Below are 19776 nucleotides of genomic sequence, written 5' to 3' on the forward strand. Positions count from 1 at the left end.
AGGTTTTACCGAGGACTTTGCGCTGCTCGCATTACCTCAGTCCTCACCATACCAAATCCTCGCAACGGGAGTGGCTTGTCAAAGGTACAAATTAAGGCACCTGCGCAGTGTTGACAGGGCTGTGGTTAAAAGTAATGAACAAAAGCTATTATTTGGACTATAAAAGATAGGTTTGTTAATTTTCAGAAGCATGTGGTGCCTATAAGGAAAACAGTTTTATTGTTTGTAGCTAAATATCATAGTTGGCTTCACTCTTGAATAATATTTTGCAGGTGGTTTACTGTTACAAGGTAGAATACTGACTTTTTGTCATTAGAATGAATTTCATAAGGTTATGGTGAAATAGATGTGAAAAAAGCAATTTCCATAGACTTTGTTGCCCCCCTGCCATGTATGTGATGGCTGCTCATAGTAGTTGGCAATTCCCAGTCTTTAAAAAACGATAAAAAATAATTTTTAAAAATCCCTTTACATACTGATCACTAGCGTGTGAGTCAAATCTGTGTACCCTCCTGATCTGGAGAGTCTGATTTAACCAAGAGGCACCTTTTGGGAAGAGAGAGTCTGGTAGGCTTGAGGTTTCCGGGCATAGGTTTTGCACTTTCTGTGCAGCTTATGGTTCACCAGACGAATAAAATGCAGATCATGCTGTTATTAGGCAGCTTTTGCGCCCGTTTCTTTTTCCTCATGTTTCTTTACTAAGATTTGGCAGAACCTGAGTGCTGTAGATAGGTATCATCTCTACAGGCTCTAAGTGGAGGCTGGAGCTAACTTGTGAGGGAGGTAGAGTGTGCAAATTAGGTGATTGGTCATTGCTTCCCAGAATAATCTGCATTCAGCTGATAATTTGGGGTATTTTCCTTTTTTAAAAAAATTGTTCTCATTTTGCAGAAGGTATCCTCATGCTTTCATAGTGTTCTGGTCTAGTTTCTTGGCCTTCAGGAGTTGGGAGGCTCTATAGCTGCCTTTCTTTCACATTTCTGATTTTGTGTTCTTTTTGGCAAGGATGCTGCTAGTTTTGATGTCTTTTATTTATTCATCATCTCACCCAGAATTGTTAGTGGGGGGAAGATTTCTTTTCCTGTTCACTGAAGTTAACCTACTCCTCCTGATTTGTGAGAACAGATTTCTGTCATCTCACTGACTGAGACAGAGTTTAGAATTGTTCTGGACATTTATTTCTCTCTTCATTTCTTCTGTTCTTTTTATTCTTTCTGCTTGTGACTGGATGTCCAGGTCTCTCAGGCAGGCACTTGTCCACTAGCTAGTACTTAAAATACTTCCTTGGGTCACATGAAGATACTTCTTTGAGCTTGGAAGTGTAAGAGGAGGGGAACCACAGCCAGGTCTCAGAGAAGGACCATATTCTCTTTGACTATGATTATCTTCAGTCTTTCTGAAAAATACCGGTTACATCACTTTGTAGTGGGTGATTCTGAGAAATAGGCCTGAAGCAGAATTTGAATTATGTATGTGGAGTGCCTGCATGGAGGCTTGCTCAGGAGATTAATGTTTCCAAAGTATTTGAAAAACAGAATACGTGCTACTACATCAGGAAGGGTTGCTTGTAAAGGGATGTCCCGATTTCTGCACTAGCAACGTAACTGGGGTTTTTTCTTGTCAGTCATGCTAGGCTGCTCAACAACATATTGTCAGAATTTTTTTAACTACTTTCTTTTTCATCTGTTGATGCTTGCTAAAACCCTTGTCAGCATCTTAAATTGTGCGTGTGATGCATGACTGATGAACAAAAAAGCAGTAGTATATGTGTCCTTGTTGGTCAGACTGGTATGCTCTCTTTGCCCTGTGGAGAAAGGAGAATGGTCTTGTTTGGTACAGCCTACGTCCTTGGGCTTGAACAGGAAAGGTTAATTTGGAAAGCACATTTGTATTTCCTCAAGTTGCATGTTATTGTGATCCCCAAACGTAACTGGAGAGGTGGCTCAGTCCAGCAAGACTGACTCTTGATCAGGTTGCTTGGTCACATCAGACCACTGAGACAGAGGACGAACAAATTCCTTGAATAACAAAAGAAAACTCACAGTGGAGGCTTTATGCCCTACAGAACCTAACAGCTAAGGGTTTGATCCCTCTACCATTGATCTTGGATGAAAAGTTTCTGATGGATTTTTTGGCCATTGGAACAAACCTTCTAGCCTCTCATTATGCAGAGATCTTGGTAAATGCCAATATAGATGAATTTATCAGGTACAGTAAATGTTTTATAAATAACATGTATCCCCAGAGTGCAGTGGAAAGAGGTTATGATGTATTTTTGCTTGCATGCATTTTGGCAGAACAGCGTGATCATACATAAATGATTAGCTACTGTAACTCTGATCAGGGAAAGTGCATCCTGCCAGAAAAACAAACATCAAAACTCTTCTGGGTCATGCAGAATTATCACGCCTGGTATGTATTCCATTTACTGTCTCGTCTCACAGGAGAGGAACAGCTTTGAAAGTGGAAACTTGTGTCTGGGACTCCAGAACCTCAAAGAACTAGCTCAGTCAGTCAAACCAGTGCATTCACACAGTGCCTTCTGCTTTGCTGGTTTGGCACTTTAAATATCTTTTGCACATTAATAAATGTATCTGTTCTGTCACACTAAGGACAGTTATCTGTCCAAAAAGATGATTTGATCACTCTGTTCGTCACAGCAGTGGTTGATGCCTTTAGAACTATCACCAGACTAACGGCAACAATTTCTTGAAAATACCATGTTGCAGTATTATTAGACCTTGGGGGCAGGGGCAGGAGGGTGAAGATGTTGCTTTGTTTGTCTCTGTTCTCAGAAATCTTTTGCTCCTACCAGTCCTGGTGGGACTCCATCACATGGAGAGGCTGCAAAGAAAAGGGGGCAGCGATCCCCATCTTGTGCCCATCCATGTGGAGCTGCCTCCCACCACAGCATGCTTTGTGGTCCTCTGTGGTCCTCTTCGGACCCACAAGCACCCCCCTGCTGACCCCACAGAAGTGGCTGCTGTGCTCAGTTCCATCATTGCACAGCAGCAAACAGCCCCTTCTGGCTTTCAGAGAAGGGTGGAAGGACAGACTGGGGGTAAAGGTGGTGTATAGGTGCCAAGGACTGGGCTCAAGAGTATAATGGTAATATTACAATACCATGCTTCTACTGACATATGATATTTTTGAGTGGTTTGTTGTTGTATGTGTTCAAAATCGCAGTGTGCCCACACTATTGAAATAATGCCCTATGCCAGAGGCAGCAGATTCCTCAGGGGCTGTTGTGCTAGCAGTGGGTAATAACAAATCGCCTTGGGTGTGACAGCTCTGCCCTTCCCTGGGCATCTGTGCAGTCAACTAACAGCCCGTGTGTCCTGGTTTGAGTACACTGTGGCCAGCATGGTGAGGAGCTGGGTCAGAGGTGCCAGGGGTCACGGTTTGATTTCAAAGCATGCAGTGCCACGGCTTCCTGACTGCACAGAGGAGCAATGCTGCAGTGTTCTCAGCTTGTCCGATCCCTTTCCAGTAGTCGAATGAGGAGTAGACAAGCCAAACCATGAACCGAGTCCGCTGAATTCCAGTCACACATTTGTGGGGAGAACATGTGCATGCACGTGAAGAAATGAAATTGAAATGTACAGGCATTACAGCAGTGCTTCTGTGGAAAAAATGAGTGCTTCATACTTTTTCCATTATCTGGGTATGACAGTGTTTTGGAGAACACCTATATCGCTAATATGCAGATACAATGTCTCATAGTAAATTCAGTATTTCTTCCCTTAAGGGCTTTCGTAAGCATGCCAGTTACATCAGAGAACCAAATACCTGGACAGCCCTTAGGTTTTTTTCCAGTGTGCTAGATCTGCTAAAATGCAAATCATTGCCTCAACACAGCAGAAAGGCCGTTCCTCTTGAAAGAGATCATGTGACTTCCGATGCAAAGCAGATAACTTCAGCCCATCCCTTTCTCTGCCTGAGATTCAGGAGGCATGGTGACAAAACAGCTCTTCAACAGCACACGTACAGTGCAGCTGGAGGGCTGCAGCCATGAGCTTTCACATCAGGCTGGACGATGAAAACGGCATTTTCCCCTGACTGTTTCTGAAGAGCAGTGCTCAAGAAATTTCCTCTCGGGAAGCTGTATAAATAGGTGGAGAGCAAGTGCATTGCAGCTCCTGAGCTCCAGAGCCCCAGAGAGAATTGGAGCACCTGTTCTGCAGAGCTGCACCCCTCATTGTGCAGTTCTGCTTCCAAAAAGGGGCTGCTTTCTCTTAAAAAAAGAATCTTCTAAAGATACTCTTGTGGAAAAAATCTCGGTATTGCTGAAGCAGAAAGAAAAAGCAGGTAATATCTTTGCGTGGGGTATATATATATATATATATTTAGTTTGCTTTTAAAGAGCAAGTTTACTTCATCCTAAGTCTGTGCAGGGAATAACAGATCTGTGTGGGACTATTTATGATTTTACCCTGAGAAAAATCAGTGTGCTTCAAGTTATAAAGTTTGACCTGGACTGGATCAGTTATCCAGAACTTCTTAGTACAGATGAGATCGAATAGCTTTGAGACTACTATTTATTTTAGGAAAAAAGTATTCTTGCAATGATAATTTTGAACCTTTTTCTGATGCTTAACTTAAACTTTATTAAAACCAATATCAATTTCAGCTGAAGCATGAATTTCATTTTTAAACTGGCTCAGGTTTCAACACATATTTACTTTATCCTAGAGCTTTGCTTTTTCACCACTTTCCCCCTTCAAGTAAGGAGAATTAAATGGGATGTCATTAAGACCCTGGTCATTAACTGCAAGATAGTGCGTGATTCAGAATTTCCTTTTCCTCCAGGATAATAAGCTACAACAGTTGTTGACTTTTATGCTCCAGTTGGGTCCAGTCTACTAGAGCTAACTTTGCTTCAGGATTTTTAGTTTTATCCTTGTTTCCTGAAGGAATCCCCCTAGAGGCATTTAACATTTCTGGAAAGTGATATGATGGCTTGGCTTATACTTCAGGGTGATCTGCACCCCATTTCTGCACTTGTATTTGCTACTCCCCTTTTTCTTAAAAAACATTGTCCCCAAAGTCATCTTGCTGCACAAAAAATGAGGCTACTTGCTGTATTTGTTTATTTTCTGCACAAAGTAAGTGTAAAAGTTTTGTGTAAATGTATCCTTTATTGATTGTAAGTAGCATGAACTGGCTTTTTCCTATAATTTTTCTACAGATCCTCTTTTGGGTTTGCATGCAGTTCCTCAACTCAACGATTGCTTGAACAATCTCTGCATGTTCACACCTTTGCAGCTTTTGCTTTAATTTCTTTTTCCAGTGCATTTTTGTGCTCAGGAATATGAGTCCACTTTAATGAGATGGTCCGTCTTCATCCTGCTCTCTTTCAGGCTTTGTTGGCTTTCCGATGTCTTCCTTCATCCATTCCCTATTGATTCCTGGCCCAAACACTCAGATCTATCAACACAGCCATTGCTAGAACTGATTCTATCAGTTCTATATTGAGCTTAGCCATGCTTCTCTGAGCAGGCTGAAGACATTGTCTGTAAACAAAAAGGCTTTCTCATTTCTTTCTTTCACATATATAATCACTGAAAGACACTTAATAGAAATGTCAGTTTGTCCCATGGATGTAAAATAACAGAGACCTAAACACATACTGCTTTGCCTATGTTTGGTGTTTTCATATCAGCCCCTTGGCAGACCAAATTCAGCACTGGTGTCAAAATTACAGCTCTTGTGTGCCATAGCTAGGTTCTCTTTCACTCTGTTAGTTGACTGTGGCTGCTTCATCCCACTTTCTGCGGGGTGGGTCATTTAGCTAATGAAATCTTTAACTCATCTCTAGATTCCCATCCTTGACAATCCCAACTCTGGCAACAAGACAGCTTTAAGGAGTTGTCCTTCTGCAGGTACTAACCTGGGTGTTGTGATTTGATGTCTAGGTTCTCTTCTCTAGGGTATTTTGCTCTTTACTGCTTCATTCCCTCAGCAATGCACAGAAACAAATCCATCGTAAACCCATGTTATAGCATCTATTTCTCAGTTCTCTGCAGTCCTCATTTCCAAAGGAAAACAACTCAGCAGAAAGTCTGAGAGTCACAAAAAATAAAAAATTGATAGCAAGAAGACATCGAAGGAAAGCCCCTGTCATTGGAAGCATCCACCCATCCATCCATCTGATCTTTATTGAGAAAAATGTCCCTATCTCATCACCTCTCCAACCAAAAGTACCTTCTAAAACATGTTATGGGAGGAGATCATAACTATTTGTTCACAAATACGCTTGAGAAAGGGGGAAGGAGGGAGAAAGAAGGGGAAGGAGGAACGTTGATGGAGATAGCCATTGCAACAACTTGTAGGGGAAATAGCTTAATTGCAGAAATTCCATCCCAACAAAAATAAAGGGAGGAGCCTTTCATTCGTTGTTTATCAAAGGTAAGACACAAATGGAACAAAGACAGATTAAGAAGTTAAAGCCTAGTGGCTCTTACTCGTATGGCTTCCATATCCTCAGGCTTGACCTAGCTTATACTTGTCTGCCAGTAGCACAGCTTGTCTAATTTTAAAAGATAAGGTATGCTTGAAAGGATGGCTCTCTGCCCAAAGGACCTGCAGCCTGATTTCATTAAAAGTCAGCTATAAATCTTTACAAGATTTCCATTATTCTTGAAGCAGCCTGGTCTTTACCTGGCTGAAAAACTGGAGGTATGATTGATTCTGGGCAGCACCTATTACATCCGGATCAAATGGTGCTAATTCATTATCTCTGTAAATCAGATTCTCGACAGCTCAGGTTCTGAAACCTAAATTTCTGAGCAATGGCTGCAATGTAACCTTCAGTGACTCTACCCACAAAAAGAGCAGCATGTGCTGCTCTGGCTAAGCTTGATGCATGTCTATTGGCATGGTTGGAATGACATTTTATTTTGCTTCAGTGGATGGGCTGTGCATTCCGTGCCTGTCCATCACAAAATTGCCTTTTTGCTGAACTGAGAGAAGTGTAGCAATTTCTTGGAGTTATATCTAAAAATGGGAGAGATCACTGGCCTGTACAAACTGAATTACTGCCCACTTTTTAGTGAACATGACAGATTCTCTCCTAAGGGTAAACCAGTGGGATAGTATCCAGAATGCTAACACAGCATTATGTCCTAAATTCTCATCCAGCTACCTTGTATCTCTGAGCCTTTTTCAATACCTTGGTAAAAGCCCAGCTTTCCATTTCCTCAGCCAACATTTGGGGGAATTTTGTAACGGCAAATGATTCTTCACCAGACATTGCTACACTGCATAGTAAATAGCTCACAGAAATGACTCTAAGGTTTTAAACGCTTGGTTTTCAACCTTCTTCCCCATGGAAGGCCCTCATGGCCTTTGACTGGTATTTTTCTATGTCTTTGCCCAGGAAGGCAGGGTTTGGCATGGAGCGTGAGTTGGCTTTAACCAGCATACTTGGGAGGCTGGAGGGGAAAGAATTCTTCTTTTGGAGCTTCCTTTCCACTTGTTCATGATTCTTTAATCAGACAAGAAGGGCAGAAAGTGAATTTTCTGGGCCTGGGTGGAGACCCTACTTGCTGGAGTGTTCAATAGGTGTGGTTGGTCTGGAGTCTGGACATGCAGGTTGGTGGCCAGAGTGGCTCTGTAACCACCTGAGAAACCAGGAGGAAATAGGGTAATAGTTTAAATGGTCACTATGGCCTTTTTAGGTTGCAGATATTTGGGACTGAAGGTGATAATTATTCCCCCGGACTAACTCTTTGATGTCCAGATTTGGCCTTTTTAAGAGGTTTAATGATAGGATATATTTGTGAAAGTTTTCCTCCAAGCTTTGAGTGTATGTTTCAGGCTTCATTTACTGCTATCACCATAAAATTTCTGTCCCTGTGTCCCATCTTTTTTGTTTCTTTGCTTAAGAAGGTGCTAGAAGTGCATGAATTTAGAGGTGGGTGGAGGGAAGAGTAGGGATGACTGGGAGGAAAGCTTAAGTCATTGAAAGTAGCGTGCGATAGTGATTCAGATCCCCATTTCTTCGGTCAGCCCATTGTTTGCTATGGCTTGGGTTGAGTCCTGAGAGGTGTGATGGTTCTGTCTGGGGCTTCTGTTGGCCACTTGCTGAGCATGTGCTGACCTGACCTTTAATGAAGATAGTCTTGCTACAATAGGACTTAGATTGTAAGCTCTATTTAGCTCTTAGTCCTATTCTTCAGATCACAATTCAAGTTGTGGCTGGTTGGTTTGAGATGGACTAATGAAGACTTGAGATTCTCCTAAGAGGGCAAATGAGGAGATGCTATTCAGGAAAACAACAATTGTTTGGACAGAAGACAAATTTGAGCTATTAGCAATATCAGTGCTGTATTTGATGCTGTTAGAGACACTGATTGACTCAAAATTAATGTAATAGCACTTATTTGGATTTCATGATATCTTCTTCAGAGGGAAGAAAAGCAGTCCATTGCAGGGAAAAAAACCTAAAATCCCTCTTTCTTGAAATTTGTGTTTTCCTCTCTCTCTTATTCTCCTGTTATTTTTACTTCTTCTAGTAAAGCCAAAGGAAAAGTAGTTAAGCATCCATTTCATGCTCATGAATTTCTTCTTTGCTTTAAAACTCAAGTTAAAAGGAATATCTATGAAAAAAAAAGATCGAATGCAATAATATAGATGTGTCAGACGTGCTAGAGAGGAACATGTAACCCTGGAGACAGGGAGAGAGTCTTCATGGGTCAGTGTGATCGTATCAAAAATCTTTAGCTGAAACAAAGATCAGTTTCTCTAAGAGCGTCAGTGACTTTCTTGTTACTTAGAAATTGACCCATTTTGTGTCTCAGGGAAATTGTATTCATTTGAACTTGTTGATTAGGAAGTATACTGTGTTAGTGAAGGATACCAGCTAGTGAAGAGATGAGCAAGTGCCAGGAGAAAATCCCACAAGGCCACACTGCAAAATGTACTTTGTTCATTTATTTAATGAAACCAAATCTTTTATTTAGAATGTTTCAGTAGAAATGCAACAGAAAATTGGATGTTTTATTTAAATGAAATCTGATAATAAAGCAATTTGCTGTGGCACAGTCTGTCCATGTGAATTTGGTGGTGGTGACACTGAGGGATAAAGTAATAAATGAGGTGGTAGGGCACCTTTTCAAACCAACACAGTGTTAGGAGAGACGAGGTTTGGGGTTTTTTTTAGCAATAATATAAGATGAAATTTAAAGTCTGTAAAATTCCACAGTTCCAATTTTCAAATCACAAGAATGAAGAGTAACATACCTCTGTAGCCCCTTGTCCCTAGTAGTAAGGCTTTAAATAGCTATGCTTCAGATTAAGAAATCATTGGTGCACATTAACTCCCAGCTAACATGCAAGAAGTAAACTGTGTTATTTACTGAGTTCATCTATCTTGAATGCAAGCTGATCAGATGTGAAAAAGAAACCTAGCATAGTTCATCAGGTTCAGTTTGTGTAGGACATGCTGTACAGTAATTTTTTTATGAGCTGTAGGTACTTTAGATTCTGTGTTGTCAAACACTTTTTTTCTTTTTCCCCCTCTCCCTCCCTCCCAATCCTCTCCCTGTTAGGAGTGCTAGGAAGAGCACAGGACCACAGAGGAGTATAACCCTCAATGCTGAAGAAATAACACAGGAAATGTTTGTAACGCTAACAGCTGAGAGAAACATGCTTCACATCAGCAGCAATTGAAACTGATGGGCAGCAGCATTGGAATCATGGGGTGCAGCAGTTCTGTAGCTGACCGAAGGTCAGATAAAGGTGAGTGCTGCTTTTGTCTTCAGGGTCAGTGGTTGTTCTGTCCATAACAACAGAGGAGGATTGCAAGAAATGTTTCTGCTCGGTCCTGTTGTCAAAGTACTTGTTTAGAGAAAATTATTTTCTAATTATCGTCTTTTTAAAAGAGTGCATAGCTTATAGATGGTGGCTGAGGTCAGAAGGCAACTGTAGACTACCTCTAATATCTACAGATTGGATTGGAAAAGATTCAGAGCATCAGGGACAGAAGCTAAATTTCAGATGTGTCTGCGCTCGCTTTGTCACTGGCAAAGCGTATGGGGTAAGGTATTGAGGGGCACCTTTTATGGCTTTTCACAACACATGATTCCTGGGCAAACTGTTCCAATTTCCCTGCTGTTTGGTGACTGCAATTATGAAACAAATGTAATAAAGCAGAGCCATTACAATGACTCTCAGAATCAATTTTCTGCCGTATCAAGTGCCTGGCCTGAAATTCTCCCTCACAGTCACTGAGGTTGTCAGTTGAAAGTCTCCACAGTACCTGGTTAAGTGTTCAATTAAAAAACTAATGCATCACTCCCCTGCACACCCTGTTATGAACACATCAGGCTTTGCACACCCTTTGCCCAGGGTTCCAGGGTTGGCCAGACCTTTGCTCAGACCCTTTGTGTTCAATTTCAAGGTTTGTCATTAAAGCACAATTTACAGGTCTGCCAAGAGCCATGTTAGGTGGCACTGTGCATAGTCTTAGGAGATTATTATGTTGAACAGTGGTTGAAAAGGAAGGCTCTTTTTGTCTACCAAGCCAGGACACAAGTCACAGGAAACTGGTGACTAAGAAACAGGAGCACTTAGTCATGGCTACAGGGATCCAAGCTGACTGGTTTATGAGTAGCCATCAGCTTTGTGTACAATACTTGGCCATCACAGCAGCATCAGTGCAGTATGACAGCAGTGGAAGTAGAACGGAAACATCTGGAGTCCCAGACCTACCCATAACTGGGAAGCAGTCCTTCCTCTTTGGGTTTGCATGCTATGCATATATGTGCCTTGCAAGGCCTCGGAGACGAGTTAGTTGGGAATATTTCTGAGAGTGCAAAATCTTGGAGCGGGCATGAGGAGCTGTACTTTTTCTTGGTCTACAACCATCAATACTCATTGGTGTGGAGCCAGGATTTGCTACCCTAAAGCTGGCTTATGATTTTGTGTGCTTGTTTGACAATGTTTTGTCGTCTCCAGTTGCTGGATGGGGTTCTTTCCGCACTTCAGCAGTAGTCAAATGATGCTGAACTGTCAATCTATCTGCAGCCTGAGTCTGTACATCCCTCTAATGCGTTAATAACGTGAATTTAATGGGTACTTGGTGGTGTAGACACCCTCCTGCAACTGATAACAATTTATTTTACAGATGCAGTTTAGCGTAGTGTGAAAATCATGTTCTGATTCAGTCCTGAGAATAACAGCGCTGCAATAAGTACAATTAAAAAGAATGACAGGAAATATTCTGTTAGATTTGCAACATTAACCATAGTGGTTGATATATATCTGTCTTATGTGATACCAGTGGAACCGTGCCATGTTAAGTGCTTAGGACCATTAAGCAACCCATGGGGGCTTTAATGGGAAGTTTAATGGTTCTGATGCTGAAAATCAGTTTCTGTGCTGGTGGCTGTGCTTTGCCCCTTAGGTACTCTTCTAAACAGAAAAGCTGACGATAAGCTTGCTGTGATGTGTCAGGTTTTCAGGTCTGTGGTGGTGGGGAATTACAGAAAGGACAGAAAATAAGAGATATCTCAGAGTTTATGTAGGGTAGAAAGGACATTCTTAGTCATACAAGGATTACATTTCCCTCAGACAGGAGGATTTTTCTGGGATGGATGTGTTATCTGTAGGGTGGGAGTCTTTACTGATTTTTGGCCTTGTCTGGACTAGAAAACTTTAGCACTTTATCTATATCGTGTACTTACTAATGGTAAAATAAGCAAACAACATGCTATTATGGCACCTGTAAACATTTTTATTTAAAAGCTTCCTTAATATTACACATTTGTTAATAGAATCACTCTTCCGTGGAGGTTTTTCTTTACCTGCATAACAGTCTAAGAAAAAAATAATTCTCACTCAGGGCTGCCACTCCTCCTAGTCGCAAAATTCCTGGTATTTGTGATCAGCTAAAATAATCAACTAGTGTAAACTGTTGTCCCTCTAGTACAGAGCTTTTCCATGCTATTTTGCAGAGAGAAAAAGTATCAGTATAAATTGTTGGTTGTTATTTCTTGTTTAGTTTTGTTTTTCAGTATCAACTGTTCATATTGGCAACTGTAATAAAATAGAGGCGGATTCATGTTAGACATTAGTGTTGGTTTTAGTTTCCTCTTTTTTTCTTTTTCATGAATTTGCAGTGCTGTGCAGTGGTGACAGTGTAGAATGTCTCCGTTCTATTTCTGTACTTCTGATCATCTCTTCATCTGCTCAGAAATGAACTGTAGTTCTTGTGAGTGTCAGGAGAAGATCTGTGTATTCCTTTGGTCCTTGTACCTTCGATAGAGTTGCCCTACAGCTGCTTTGACTTGTTCCCCCAAGATCAGAAGCATAAAGACTTTTTGCTATGTCCTATGCTGAGCTACTCAGGGTTGAGTTCCTAGGAAACTCCTTGAAGTGAGGTGTTAGCTGCAGGACTGGAGGCAAAGGCTTGACATTTCTGGCCCTGTCTACTTATTTACTGGTATCCTGTTGAGAGTACAGGGAAAAAGAGGTAGGGAAAAAGAGGTAAGGAACCAGTCAAGAAAGAATTATGTTCAACTTTAAGTGAGTAAGTGTCACATCTCTTGAGAGCAGCCTCTTACCTTACTCTGGTTTTTGTTGCCAGGCAAGAATATGGTGGTGGCAATGTGCTTGCATTGGGTCAGGTGCAGGATCCAATACCCCTGTGCTCTGCCTTCCTCTCACTGTTACACAGTGATGCATGTAATGCCTCTTGACTGCCCCTGTTAGTGCTCTGTAGGGCTAAGCATGTTCATACAGAGTCCCCTTCTGACCATAATTTAAACAAATGGCTAGATTTGAATTTGCCATTATTTCAGCTGCTCAATCTTCAAGGCAGTAGCTGCATTTTATTCCGATTTTGTATAGTGTATGGTGTGCTCCTCTGGATGATAAATCCATACTTACATACGCCCTAAATATCTGAAACATTCATTTATTCCTCTCTAGGTGATCTTAAAAAAACAGTTAACAAGTGACCAAGGGATGCTTTTCTCAAAGTTAGTTGATCTTTCTGGATAAGCACCCTTGAAGTACTAGAGAGTCACAGCTATGTGAAACAGCAGAAGTTACTGCTGAGTTCATCTGTTCCTCCTCTCCCAAGCTCATGGTTATTTCAGGCTGAGCATAGCCCCTCCAGCTCTCTGCTTTCACTCCTCCCTTCAGGTTTATGAGAGCTGCAGTGATCACCTGTAATGCTGAAGGCACACCTGCCTGCCTTTCCTCTTGTCTCCCTGCTGGCAGTACTATTGTGGCCCACGTTTCACACCCTGGCTCCTGAGAGCTGCTGCCCTTGGGGTACCAGGAGTAGCAGGGGGAATTGTCAGTGGTGGGATCAAGTGGACATCAGCTCCTGGAGCTCCTGTTCTCCTGCACAGCTCTCGCTGGTGGCCACTGTTCATGCAGCACTAACTGCTTGGCATAGGTGTAAGGAGCTCTCCCCACAGGACAGTGCCCACCCCAGGATCAATTTGTGCCACCAGATGTTGTTCTGCTTGATAAACTTTTATCTGAGCAGCTAAGGAAATGTGATCTTTTTGTGGCGTGACTGGGGCCTGTAGGCAGCAAGCCCTTCACTCAAGGCTGCAGACTTGGTGATTGTCCTTCAGTGAAGTTTCCATCAGTTTTCTGGACCAGGACAATGGGAGACACAATTTCTTAAAGTGCTGAGTGGGATGCATATTCAGCACATAGTCCAAAATGGTCTTCTGACTTGTCCCATTGAATTCTTGGGGTAACCGTTCCTTTGTTCACCAAGCTAACCAGAGATACACTTGTGTGCCTTTTGGCGTGTCTATTTAAGCAACACATTCTGCCCTTCGATATGATTTGTTAACATTTTATCCTAAGGTTTGAATTTTGCTGTCTTGTTAATACAGCTGTGCACGCAAAAACTTTCTGTTAAAAGAGGCTGCAAAAGAGGCATCATTACACGATGCTCGTGTTACAGACTGCAAAGTCTGAAGCATTTTACTGCAGCTTGGTGAAGAAATACATTTTTTTGGTAGACCAAACTGCTCTTCTACCAGTCCTCACCTTCCCAAAACCCACATACTGCCCAACAGCTGAACGTGTCTGACTTCTTACACGGGTACTGTCTTCAGGATAACGAAATGTCTTCAGGATAATGAAATGGGGAATGTTTCTGACGATACAGGCCTGAGCAAGTCAGCTAGTTTGGGATCTGTCCCTGAAGACAGAAACAGTAAATGCATCATGTATTCATCATCAGAAAACACTTTTTCAGTCTCACTTTTACAGAGTTTCATCTTAATGTCAGCTATGCAGAATGGACTGAATTTGTCATCTCTCTGCAAAATTCTGCAAAGGTCGCATGTGTGTTTTCACTGTAAATTACACTGCATCCATATGTACTCCATTGCTTTCTGTTTTGACAGTCATTAGAGCTGCTATCCTCATCCAGAATTGGTACCGCCTTACAATGGCCCGGCTAGAGATGAGGCGCCGCTATTCTCTGAGTATCTTTCAGTCAATCGAGTATGCTGATGAACAAGATCAACTACAGGTTTGTAATCTTCAATTCTTCCTGCACAAGCAGTTATGTTATCCCCAGAGGACTGAAGTTACACAAAGTGTGTATGTGGTTATTTCACCCTACAAAGCTGTGTTCTATATAATAAAATCACTTCCCTGCCTCACACAAGAACTAAGTTGTGTGTATACATATATATTTATGTATATAACTAAGTAAGCAGCAGGACACCATTTTTCCATATCTAGGTTAGAGGTTCCTGCAGAACAGCTCTGTTAGACAGGGATTGCACGTCATCCCACTATGGGTGATCTTAACTGTGTCTGTGAGGCAAGATATGTACAGCAGAGATATCAGTGTCTCAGCATGTCAGCTCAGGCTTTCTTTAGGGTCAATTCAGGGAATTAGGAACTTCTAGAGCTTTATGTTCATCCCAGCATCAGTGTCTAAAGTCAGTTCAGTGCATGGTTGCAGTATCTTTCTGCTGACTACAAAGGAAGTCTAGGAAAATAGTCAGATGATGAGCAAGATGAATTGCACGCAAAAATGTCAGCAGCATTGATACAGCCCTGGAACTTTGTATGTATTCATATCGTGTCAATCTGCTAATTCATAGCAAAGAAGAAAGTAGGGTACAAGCGGTGTCTTTATTGCAGGCTGATGCTATGGGTACATATAGTAGTGTCTTAGATCCCCCCAAATGGGAAATTGTTAGTAATTGAGTAAGGAAAGAGAATGTTAATGCTTGTTGGATCCCCTAAACTGATCAGTGCATGTTTGTTCTTTTCTTTTCCATACTCAGCTGTCCAACTTTTTTACATTCATGCTGGATCACTGTGCTCATCCTGATTCAGGTAAGGATAAAAATCAAAGTAATATGGAGTTTCTGTTTGAAAAACCTGATGTGAGGAAAGTTAATTTTCAAAGTGATGTTTACAGCCTATGGCACGTGTTGGGGCTGAAGTTTGATTTCCCAAATGCTGTAATAAGAATTTTATCCTGTAAGAGTTGACTTTGCTCAGTATCTACTCAGTGAGACAAGACGTAAGACAAAACAGATACCTGTTGACCTTATGAGAATACTGAGAGGTGCTCAGAGTGCTTTCTTATTTGTTAATGCCCTTAAGCTGTTTTCATGGTAGTCCTACTGACTCCAATTTTCACAGCATGTTTTCTTAAACTATGAGATGTGATTATCCAGAAAGACTGTGTCTAGTTGGCTTAGTGCAGGTGTAACCAAAAAGGTTGCCTTCAAAGAGGTTGCTCTTCTTTTTCTCTTCTTTTTCTCTTCTTTTTCTCTTCTTTTTCTCTTCTTTTTCTCTTCTTTTTCTCTTCTTTTTCTCTTCTTTTTCTCTTCTTTTTTTCCCTGAAGCAGTTATGGACCATGTCTTAATTTAATTTGTTCTAGATTTTACTGCAAAACATGTATCAGTAGGTGCATAAATTTAAACTGCTGGAGATAAATCTTTAGAAACCATCTCAATTAAAGCTCAGTTATTCAAAGAATAACCTTTAATTTTTGAAGTATTTTAGGATCCTTGGACAAAACTTACTTTTGAGGTCAAGGTCAATGGAAGGATAGACTGAAAGTGATTCCTAAGTCCAGAAAACAAACATGACTTCCCTGAACAAATTGAGAATAGATCTAATCCCAGTGGAGTTAAAAAAGGAACTGTCCCCTTATTGAATTACAAGAGAATGTCCTTTCTCTTTCATCTGGTCCAGCCACAGGTTATTCCAATTAAAATATGCACAAGACACTTTGATAGCAAGATAAAATCATCATCAAAACCATTAAGTGGTTCAGTGTTCTAATGACAACCATTAGAAATGGCAATTTTTCTCTCTTAAATACTTTAGAGTGCCTAATGCTCTGTGTGCTCTGCAGAAAAAGAAATTATGCCTGAGCCTTGCTCCAAAGCCAAGGCAGATGATACAATAGTCATTCCTTTGATTTTTTCCATTACCACAGTATTCTGCAAAAAAATCTGCTTTAGTCTTTTAACTTCCTGGGAAGGAACTGGCAAACTTAAAGACAATCAGACACTGCTCACTTCATCTACTTCTACATGCTGAGAATGCACCTCAGTTCAGCTTTTCCACCCAAATGGGAAAGAAAATAGTAGTGCAAGGTCTGAGATTTGGAAAAATAGTGTTAATCTCTATTTTCATTATAATAGTAAAAGGAAATTTTACATCTGCTCGTTGAAGATATGATTTCTCCACCTTTATCAACTGTGTCTGTTGACAGAAGGAACAAAGGTGAGTGAGGTGCCTCAGGTGACTTGCTAGGGCTCAGAAGATGGCTGTTATGAAGCACTCTTCTACATGCATAGGCTGTTTGTGGGCAGATGGAGATCCAGGCCCCTCCTGTGCACAAGGAGGGACAGAGGGTACTGTAGGCTGCCCCTTGTCACCACTGCATAGGTGACCTGTTTCTTGGTCTTGCAGATACTGGGCATTGCGGACGTGGTTCAGGCTGAAACGCATGATAAAGTGTATGGTTTATGGTAAAGCTCCTCTTTGTCTTGCTTGCTTAAAACTCATCTGTTAGGACTGAAGTTGTTAAGATTTGATAACTGCTCCAAAGGCTTTGTTTTTGTCTTGGTTTGTTATTTCCTGCTTTCTAACACCCTGTGTTACAAATAACAGAACCCAAAATGAAACAGAAAGATTCTGTTTAATAGAGAGATGGTCAAAGCAGCCTACACAAAGGAGTTAACTTAAGGTTTTTTTGAGAAATTGCATACCAAATTTGTGTTCTGTGCTTTGTGGTTGTTTGTCCAGCTACTGGCTGTGTGCTCTTGATTGCTTGCCCCTCTAAGTGACCTTTGCAGCACCCATGATAGCCCCTCTGATTTTAGCAAAGTTTAAGTGCTGAATAGAGTGATTCTTAATGAGGTGCTTCCATTTCTGCTGAATCATGGTCTGAAGATGTGAGCCACAGTGAGGGTAAATGTTAACAAGCAGAGAGGCATTTTCTAAAACCCATGATTCTTTGGCTTTTTTCTCATCAGTGTGTGCTCACTTAAATTAGAGTGATAGCATATGGTTCAAAAGCCCTCTCCAAGAAGACATTATGTAATGTTCTTACTAGAGAATAGTTTGCCTGTTCTTCTCAGTGTGGAATGAGAAAGCTACCTGAAGATTTTGTGATGTGTTTTTCCTTACATTATAAAGCACTCAGTCTTCACTATTCATCCTGTCACTTTCCTCTTTTTAATCTTTTTCAGAATATGTTTTTCAAAGAAAGAAAGCAGCCACCATCTCATTAACGCAGTAGTGCTTTTGATGTGATTGTTTATCTGTTGTACCCTGAAGCTTTTGTCATCCTCTCATCCTGCTTGAGATGTCAGCGCAGTTTAAGTTGTGATTGGGATATTATATAGCTGTGTGTCTTGTTCTTATTCTGGTTCTGATTAAAGGCTGTTTTCAAAAGGTTTGTGGGAAGTAAGAATTAAAACCTTTTCCACCTTACACTTTTCTCCCTCCCTCCTCGAAAAAATCTGCATACCTACTCAGCCTTTCAATGGAAACATCTCTGGTCAGAGAAAGCTGAAAACTGCTTTTTCCAGCAAAATATGACCCATTTACTCACTCTTTTGTGGCCACATTGAGGGTGCGAAGGCTGCGAACGTGTCCTGGGCAAAGTGGTGGGACTAGAAGTCCAAGGCACCCCTGGCTGTGTCTCTCAAGGTCACCAGGGCAGGAGACACACCTCGTGGACCCTTGCTTCAGAAGGCAACCAAAAGAAGTGCTGTTTTCTGCAGTTTTACTCCCTACAATTCCTCCCTTACAGCATTAACACCCTTCCAAGGCTTTTTACATAGACTGATTCTTGCAGTGAGGAATAAGTCACAGCTGCTTGCAGCTTACAGTGCCAGGAATGGAATTAAGGAGTAAAAGTTTGGAGTGTTACAGTAATCTTCATCCTCTTAGTGGGCTCATCTGGCTTTGACCTAATGGCTAGGGATCAGTATCTGGCAGATGTAAGAGCACTCTTCAGGAGCTGGAGGTGCTCTCAGGTACCCCAGTGCTTAGTGTGAATGTGCACGGATGGTGGCAGAACAGAGAGATGATTTCAAAGCAACAGAAGTAACTGATTCCTTGTTGCCCCCATAGCGATTACATCCTTAGCAGTGGCATCTGTGACTTGCTTTGAACAACTCCCATGGTAAAGGTGGTCTTGTCAGGAGAACCAGGTCCCTGGGTTTTCTGTGGCCAAACTGACCCCACGTAGCTCTGGGCTTTTGTGTTTAATATGGAATATGGCTATTTTCCTGTGGAGTAGTTGCATGGGGTCTGCTAACAGCGAAGGCTCAAGTCACTGAGCTTGGGCTAGACCTCTGGTGTGAGAATACAAAGCAGGTCATTCCTTGTGCTCTCTGTAGAGAGATGCAGATACTGGCAGAGGGTATTTCATTCTGTCTTAAGGTGAGTGCCTGAACTAGGCATGTTGAGAGTTTTTGTCCCAGTCTTTCAATATGGACTGAAAGAGCCTTGACAGCTTCGACTAGAAAATGACTAAAATGAGAGGGGTGCCAAATCTTTCAGAATTAGTCCTGCATGGGGATTGTGGTGAGGTGAGCTGGGATACTTGTTGGCCAGCATGCTAATCCCCAGGCTGCATTAGGGCATCCATTTACTGACTCCTCTGGCAGCTGAAAGACTGCCTGAAGAGACATAAGCGCACTCTGAAGCTAATGACCATGACTGGCTTTTGACGACTCATCCAGAAGTGGAAAATGGGGTGTACTTTGCAGAGATATGCCCTACAGGGAAGGAGATTGGGTTTCTCGGCCTGGGCATATGCCAAAAAGGAAGCAAGGCTGTGAGGAAGGCAGGTTCATGTTCAGAGGTAAAGGGATGGGTAGCCTACTGCATGCAGGAAGGGAGGGCTGGAGTAGGAGCAGGCATGGACAGGTGTCTGCCTGGCTTGAAATGATGAGAAGACCACTGACTCTGAAGAGTCGTGTCAGATGAGGAGAGCCTGTGGCCAGAACAGGCAATAAGGATTTTCAGGTGGTCTAAGGAGTCGGCTCCATGATCTGCAGACACCCACTTCCCAAGGAGTAGGGCACAGAGGCCGATGTCATCTGGAGACCCACTAGAGCCAGAGCTGGGACAAGACACGGTGCAGATGTGCTTGGCTGATGAATATGTGGGAACGAGCAGGAACGAGCAGATGACATTCTGGCATCGGGGCAAAGCTGTAACTGTGGTGGAAGACTGCAAATCAGACTGTACATAGTGAAAACGGTGAACCCTGAGCACCTTGCTGTTACTTGATGCCTTAATCC

General features: G+C 41.9%; 1 protein-coding gene across 1 annotated transcript in view; it reads left to right on the forward strand.

Annotated features, from left to right (window-relative positions):
- Window positions 1-9677: 9677 nt before the first annotated feature.
- Window positions 9678-19776, forward strand: part of PPEF1 (protein phosphatase with EF-hand domain 1) — a 30481-nt gene continuing 20382 nt past the window's right edge. Inside the window, exons 1-3 of the mRNA XM_054215695.1 lie at window positions 9678-9741; window positions 14382-14509; window positions 15279-15330. Of these exons, the coding sequence (XP_054071670.1) occupies window positions 9678-9741; window positions 14382-14509; window positions 15279-15330 (244 nt within the window). The remainder of the gene's footprint in view (window positions 9742-14381; window positions 14510-15278; window positions 15331-19776) is intronic.

Source organism: Rissa tridactyla, chromosome 1, assembly GCF_028500815.1.
Source record: "Rissa tridactyla isolate bRisTri1 chromosome 1, bRisTri1.patW.cur.20221130, whole genome shotgun sequence".
NCBI classification, from domain to species: domain Eukaryota; kingdom Metazoa; phylum Chordata; class Aves; order Charadriiformes; family Laridae; genus Rissa; species Rissa tridactyla.